General features: G+C 39.5%; 1 protein-coding gene across 1 annotated transcript; it reads left to right on the top strand.

Annotated features, from left to right (window-relative positions):
- The first annotated feature begins 393 nt into the window (after positions 1–393).
- Positions 394–6,081, top strand: ddias (DNA damage induced apoptosis suppressor). Its single transcript, XM_022746257.1, has 5 exons — positions 394–572; positions 930–1,091; positions 1,749–1,857; positions 3,295–3,608; positions 3,938–6,081. The coding sequence occupies exons 1-5, from the start codon at positions 451–453 to the stop codon at positions 5,793–5,795; spliced, it is 2,565 nt and encodes an 854-aa protein (XP_022601978.1). The 5' UTR covers positions 394–450; the 3' UTR covers positions 5,796–6,081.
- The last annotated feature ends 1,909 nt before the right edge of the window (positions 6,082–7,990 follow it).

Genomic DNA, 7,990 nt, shown 5'->3' with positions numbered 1-7,990 from the left:
CATAAGCGGTCCAGCCATATATCTTACTGGGTTTTGACCTAGTCTTGTTTTGTACTGCCAGTCAACTGAGACACATAACAGACTCTAACAGCCACATCCAGTAGGTGGCGGTAACGCACCTACACGCTGACTCGTCAACTGCCGGTAAATCAAACTAAAGAAGAAGTACATAGTGTCGCAAATGAGTGATTTCAAACAACTGGAGAGACGTTAAAACCGATATTTCCTGTGTTTCACATTTTCGTATCGGTACATTTGGTTCTGTCTTGATTCATAATTGTTGTTACTGAAGTTAATATAACACTCGTTTTCTTTGCGTTTTGTTAGATGTTTCAGTTAGCCGTGGTTTAGCCAGTTAGCTAAAGCCAAGTGCCCGTTCCTCAGGTTAAGCCAGAGACTTTGAGAAAGTTATGGTATATAGTATCTTTGGTTGAGCTCTTCGCAGACTAAATGTCTGTTAGACGGGCTCTGGTGGATTGTGCTGTATTGTCTGTGCAAGATGCCCGTGTGTTTTATCCCTGCTGTAAAGGCTGCTTCTCAAGGATTGATGTTGAGCAGCAGGACACGACGAGGTAAAAACACAACCAACCTAAAATACTCTTCAGTTTCACTTCTGAAGCGGAATCAGTGGGACTAAAGAAACAACGTTCATAACCTTACTCTGTTTACATACCATGTACACTTGTCCAAGTTAACTGAAAATGAATAACAGTACTTTATTAAGTGCCAAGTTCAGAGGTAGCTGTGTAAAGGTTGTATCTGAGCTAATCTGAGCTAAAACCTGAAAATGAATTCCGCAATTGATGTATGCTACTTGGAAAATGCATAACATTTATCTACAAGGTAGATTAACTATATAACACTATTCTAGTTGCCTCTAACTGAGTTACACATTACACACTCATGTGTATTCTGTTTACCCACCACAGATACAGATGTTCCAAGTGCGGTTACAGCTGTGTGAGGGAACGGGTCGATTACAGATATCGTCTCTCACTGAGGGTAACCCGGGACAGATGCATATTTGGAGTAACAGTATTTGGAACCTGCTTGAACCCATTCTTTGGCATACATGCAAGTGGATTACAGAGGTGAGTAGAGGGCATTATTTTTTTAACTCCACATTTTTGCACTTGATTGATAGATTAATTGATTTATTATTTGTCAAAGTCTGTCATATTCATTTCAAGCATGCACATCTATTTTTTTTGTTTTCATCTCAGTTTCGTTGCTCTGTATATAGAGCATCACATCATTTAGCCCACATATTGAACATTGTGCATACACAATTTAGGTTTTTTATGACCTTATCAGTCATTATCTGGCATTATTTTTTGGACATGTTTAAACAGAGATAGTAAGCCTCCCTGATCTTGACAAATCTTGTCTTATGATCAGTTCAGTTAGTAAACAGTGGCCTAAACAACTGTGACGGTCATTACATATCTGGCATTTGCTGTGTGAAATAGTTCCTTTGTTTTTTGTATCTGACGGTTCATTTTTTATTTTAGAAAACTGAATGAGCTTTTTGTGATGTTACTAGTTTTTTTTTCAGCTGAGATCTACTGTTTCTGCTGTAAAATTCTATGGGATTTGGGAATGTATGTATGTATGTATGTGTCTATGGGATACACTTTTACAGTTAACTGTATTTCACCAGTGTTTAATGAGACATATCTGAAAAACTCACCTTTTTGCAAGTTAAGTGGAAAGCGGTGTGCATTTTTGTTGTGTTTGTAATTTTGTAGGTTGGTGGAGAACACAGATGTACCAGTTGGAGCAACAACCAGAGCCTCACTGTTGATGAAGGCTGTCGAGGACTGTTTCATTGGCAGACGTTTCATCTTTGGTATAAAGGTACTATTGCTATTGGGTATTAGGTATCATAATGTCTTATGCAAGGCAGGTATCAATACTGATACTTATTCGTACTATTAGCTTGATGACAGGCTGAAATTGGATAGTGGGTTAGTTGGTTAGATTTGTGTAACACAGTAGCAAACATTAATAAATCTTGACAACTTTCTCAATGTCTTTTTGTATTTGATGAAATCTCAATCTTATTTTAGTTTCAAAAACATCTCCAACTTGTAATATTGTAATTACAGCTAGAAATAATATATTATATGCTTAATTGTGATTTGTTTTATTTGTGTAGCTGTGCCTCATGCTTTAACTCTGCCAGGAACAGTGTAATAGCTGTTAGAGAATTTGTCAGTGTCTGTGCCATATTAACTGACATAAATATACTTTTATTTCTGAATGGAATTAACAATGATTTTTGAGTATTTGAAAGACTGTTTTCCACTTTTGCCAATGGTCAAATAATAATAATAACTAGTGTAGCGACTATCTGCACTCTTGGCACATTTGCATAACAGCCAGTCGCGTGCCAGAATTTTCCATATTCTGCTCTTCTCTTTCATTCTTGGTTAATCCAACATTAGACAATTACCGCTAATTTATAAATGTATTATCATCACACAAGTAAGATGAAAAGTTCAGTACAGACAAACGTTACCTAAAAAAACAGAAACCTGCCTGCCTTTTTCAAACCAGGTGTCTGTGGCAACATTACCATGCTGGTGCACTGTTAGCGATGCATTTTACTTCAACCAACGTTGATTGGTTTGCCAGTGCTGAAGAGGGGAGCAACCATTGGGGCGGTGATTGAGTAAGCTACATCAGCTAGGAGTATGGGAGAGCCTATGGTGGATAAACCTAGGAAGCATCCAAGAAAGGTTTCTGATTTTCCAGTTAAAAAAACTTGGTGTTCAGAGGCAAGGACAAACACAGAATACCATTGGTATGGCTTTTCTTCACTGAAGAATGCTCTTTGTGTAATTATGCTCACTGCCAGAAGGGGGAGACAACAGTTTCACACTGCAGGTCTACATTGGATAATACTGAGTATCTGAACTAGCAACTGCAACTAATGATTATTTTCATTATTGGTTAATTTAGTGATAATTTTCTTGATTAATTGTTTGGTCTATGAAATGTTAGGAGTCCAAGGTGACATCTCTAGATCTCTTGTTTAGTCAAACCATCATTCCAAAACCATGAAGATATTTGGTTTATTATAATGTAAGACAAGAAAAAGCATCAGCAAATTTTTACATTTGAGAAGTACAAACCAGCAATTTAAAATTGTTTTTTATTAATTTTCTGCCAATCAACTTATCAACTAATACTTCCTGCTACAATTTGAACAACATGTCCAAAATGTGTGTTTAATTAAATTTTGTTTTATGCTGGGTGATCTGAATCATCTGTGTTATCTGTGTCGTTAAGGTAACCGGAACAGAAAGTGGGCTTTGGTTTGGAGGACCTCTTGCAAATGGCTCCAGCAGTAAAGACACTGCCCAGTTTATCGCCAGTCAGATGATTCTTCCTAAAGCTACAGGCCTGAGAGGCTGCACAGTGGTCAGTTATTATCGGATCCTTCTTCAGAAAGCTGCAGAGTATGAGCTGGGATCAACTGACAACAGCAAAACCTCCAGACCTCCAGAAACAACCCTGCTGCTGATTACTCATCAGTCTCCAGCCACCAGCTTCAATATTCCCACACTTTCTGCCTCGGGTCTTCTTTCCCCATCTCCACAAAGGTAATGCAATTAAGGAGCTACTGATAACTACTGCTTTCAACCTGATAATTCTCAATACTTTATATCAAGGGCAGAGTCTGTAGGACTGAAATTGCAAAGAATGAACTTAAAGATGTTAAAACAGGAGATGAGGTTGCCTCACCATGGACAGTCCAGCATGCTTGTACTGACATCATGCCTATGTTCTGAATCCTGTCTTTGTCCTTCCTATATACTGCAAAACATGGCTTGTTGTACATGGCTTTTATCTTTATATTTTAAATCTGCTTTTTCAATTTTTTTTCTTATTTTTTTGACATTTCCTGACAGTTGTTTTTTTTTCATCCTAGATCACAGCACCAAGACTCCACCCTTACTCCGACCCCTCCGTGGCAACAATCACTCGGACTAGTTACTTCATCCGCGGAGCAAGAAGAACGCTGCAGTACCCAGGTCAGTGGAGATGAGAACAGCCAACAGACAGACAACAACAAAACACTGCATCATGTACACAGAGGCTTCCTGGAGAACCATAAAGTCACAGAGGAGAGAACACTGTCACCTCTTCTTTCTTTAGAGCACAGTTCTTACAGTAGTCCATCATTTGCCAAATACCCACACACAGCAGTTGTTGAAAACACCCCCATCTTGAACACTTGGCTCACTCCCTCCCAGCCTGTCCAAAAAAGGGATTTACCACTCGGCTCTAAGATGAAGGGGTTTTCTACCAAACAACTCACTAAAACATGCTTGTCAAGCTCCTTGGCTTGGGAGGATTTGCTTTTCTCTGAGAGTCTTTCAGAGTTTTTGTGTGAGGAAAAAGATTTTAACATTATTAGTGAAATTGAGCCACATCTAAATGTTCAAAATCAGAATGATGCAGTAAGAACCAACCTGGAAATCAGATCAGAAGACAATAACTCATCAATTGAATCGACTTCTGTTTGTGAAAGTAACACAAAGATGACAATTACTGGATTACTGGATATCACTAATACACCTGCACTGACCAATGGAGGTGAGAGACATGGTTTATCTGACCAGTTATGCAAGAACTCTGTTGGATGTGTAAACAAGAGTCAATCCAGAAGCATTTGTTTCCACCAGTGTGATCAGGAGGACGAAGAAGCTAGTTCTCTGTCTTTTGAAAACAAAGAAGAGCAGCTTGAAGAGGATCCCTACGATTGTTCCGCAGACCTATTCAGTTGCTCACTCATGATCGATATGAACTCAAAGATACTCGACACACATGCAGGAACTGACACAACAACCACAGAAGCTTCCTCACTGCTTTCCAGTCCAGACAAACAGCACCCGAGGACTGAAAAGACTAGTGTCCCGCATTCAACACCAGGCAAACAGAAACTGAAAAGCAATAAGTGCATTAATAGAGACAGTTTAATTCCACCAGGCGCACAAGACCTTGACTTCATCCCTCCGATTCAGTCCACCCCAATTGTAAAAGTAGCTGTTGTGTCAGGGTCACCTGTCTCCTCATACTTCTCCTCAACGTTAAGTGAATTCAGTTCACAACCAGACAGTCAAGATTTGTGTGCTTTTTACAGTGATCTGCCTGAAATAGGCAGTAAAAAGCCGACAGAAATCAGCCCTTGTCTTTCTGAACTGAAAACTGTCGGTGCTAAACAGCTGCCTCGGTGTGGGAGGGAGTCTACAAAAGAAAACTGGGTGTATAGCACAACATCCAGCAGACACAACTACAAATCTACCCCAAAGAGGTTCTGGAAACCAAACAAGCATAAAAATCGTCCGCTGGATCAGCAGCACCTGAGGGTCCAGAGAGGGGCTCTAAACCTGGGTTCGAGAGTAAGGATTAACCACAAATGTGACTCAAGTATTTGTGATGTGACTGTGTGTGATTATGAGGACAATGACACAATTGTTCCTCCTACTCCTGCTAAAACACGACTGAGTGTGAAGCTAAGAAGAAGAAGGCAGGCTGATAACCGCAGCAGTAATTTGGATTCTACGCCGAAAGTGCAGCAGGGAGATGGAGTTAATTGTAAAAGAAATGTGTTGGATCAACATCCATCATCTCTCACATCATCACAGAGAGGCCTGGCACAAACAGGAAATTGTGACAGTGAGATAGTTAATGAGGGGAGTCTGGATGGATCTAATGGTTACCTCTTTGATGACATGAACCAGACATGTGATTGGTCTAGAGATCTGTTTTCTAACTCAATCTGAGAGGTTCTCATGCAGATAGACCAAAGGTATTTATGCCTCTGTGCCGGCGACAGCCAGTGGGCATTACGTTTTCAGGTTGTCTGTCCATGAATGAAATATCTAAGTAACTTGGAGGAATTTCTTCAAATTTGGTACAAATGTTCACTTGGACTCGAGGATGAACTGATTAGTTGTTATTGGTCAAAAGTGAACGTCACTGCAACTTCACAAAAGCCTCTTGAATGAATAAAAGGAAAACAATAATAAAGACCACCTTGAGGGAATTTCTTCACATTTGAGACAAACATTCACTTGGACTCAAAGATGAACTGGTTAGAATTTGGTGGTTAAAGGCATTTTTTGACACAATTTAACACAAATGTCTAATAAGAAAATGATGAAGTGATGACATCACTGTGACATCATAATGTTCTGCAAAATCACTTCTGGCCATTATCCATCACTGTAACTCAGGAAGGGGAGATTGTGACCATATTTCATGTATTTCAGACCAGCAACCCAAATTGTGATAGACCTGCCACTCCCACTGTTGGTAATGCTCCAACTTTGTGCATAAGGATCCCAGAATAGACCACATATATTGAACACTAAAGATAGGAGAGAGACTGTTGAAAGGCACTCTAGGAGCAGTCTTACTTGACACGCCTTCTGCTATACACACAGTGTCTCTGAACTCTTGTGGAAAGCCTTCTCAGAACAGTGAATGTTCTCACTGGAGCAAAGGTGGGGCAACTCCTTAGCCGGTGATTTTTTGAATGAGATATTCAACAATCAATATGGTTAATGTTTGGATGTCTGCATACTGCTAGAGATTTATTTTGAAAAGAACCATCACCTGCACATGGTTTACTTTTAAATATTTCAGGCTTTTACTGGATACGTCTCAGTAACTAAAACCTTCATCAGATGAACTTTTAAACATTCAGGTGTGTTATTTTTACCATGTCTGAGGTACAGTATTTGGACCACAGTGTAGGATGTGCCCATGTACACAGTTGGTTTTACAACCATATGAATGTTATTAAAGTGAAGAGACACTAAAAGGATAATGTGTGTATGCTTGGGTGGATATGTGATTAATTTACTGCTGCTGCTATACCTATGGGCCACTGGAATTTAAATATTAAAATTCTTGACACAGACTTTCTCAATGGCCTTGTTTTTTTATAGCATTAAAGACTTTTTTGATATTGGATAATAGGAGGGAGTATAATATGAAACAAAGACCCCCAGTTGGATTTGAACCAGGGACATTTTAATTTCAGTATATAGTATGCATCATACCCCCAAGGCCAAAAAGACACTCTGTCACTCTTGAAAGCTCTCCAGTGTAATTTGACTTACTGTGCTCCATGGTACAGTACTTCTGTTGGCAGTAGAGGCCTTAAGCTGACTTGCTTGTCTGCTGCTACTATGTGTTTTTTCAGGGGTGTTAATGTAGGGATCAGTGTGTACAATGTCATGCCAAAGAGCTAAGAATAGCAGAGACCAAATACCATGACTACAATGTTCTGGATATGTGGGTCAAAGAGAGAGAGCAAGATGAAGATGATGTTACATGTGTAAAAATGGAAATTGGATGTAACAGCTAGAGTCTTGTGCTGTATGTGTTGCAGAGGCAGGGTTGGTATGGGTCAGCTGTGTGTGTGTGTGTGTGTGGATGTCACAGCAACTTTATTTGAAGTGCCAAATGTTCCTCAGACCATGGATCTTGGAATAATCCTTAGTTATGAATTCTTTTTTTTTTTTCATTTGCATTTACTTCTGAAGCCTGTCTTCCAGCTCCACCAGCAGGTTGACATTTCTAGTTGAGAATGAACTGTCCGAACATCTGCTGGATGGACTACCATGCACTGTGGTGCAGACATTGATAGTTTTTGTGACCTTGCACCATTATCTGATCAAAATTTCAATTTGTCCAATACTTTGATTTATGTATCTGAGTATTTTATTTATGATTAGCATTACATCCTCATAGAGCTGCTAGCATGGCTGCAAACTCCAGTTTCTCTCCACCCAGCTGTGTTACAGCTGGGAAAGATGCCCATTCCTTAAGAGATACAAGGAAAGCTGTAAAGAAAATAACAAGATGCATTCATATTAAATAAGTTACATGCCTTTGTGGTGTATTGTTGCAGTGCTTCTGCTGGCAGAGAGATTATGTTGAATCCACCTTGTTAGATCTGTGCTGGAAG

This window comes from Seriola dumerili, unplaced genomic scaffold (assembly GCF_002260705.1).
Source record: "Seriola dumerili isolate Sdu_G_001 unplaced genomic scaffold, Sdu_1.0 BDQW01000003.1, whole genome shotgun sequence".
Lineage (NCBI taxonomy): Eukaryota > Metazoa > Chordata > Actinopteri > Carangiformes > Carangidae > Seriola > Seriola dumerili.
This window is presented reverse-complemented; position numbering and strand designations above follow the sequence as displayed.

Excerpts from the sequence above, each read along its gene's own strand:
- ddias (XM_022746257.1), top strand. The coding sequence starts at position 451 with ATGTCTGTTAGACGGGCTCTGGTGGATTGTGCTGTATTGTCTGTGCAA. Across the intron at positions 1,092-1,748 it reads CATGCAAGTGGATTACAGAG|GTTGGTGGAGAACACAGATG; the intron begins GTGAGTAGAGGG and ends GTAATTTTGTAG. Across the intron at positions 3,609-3,937 it reads CTTTCCCCATCTCCACAAAG|ATCACAGCACCAAGACTCCA; the intron begins GTAATGCAATTA and ends TTTTCATCCTAG.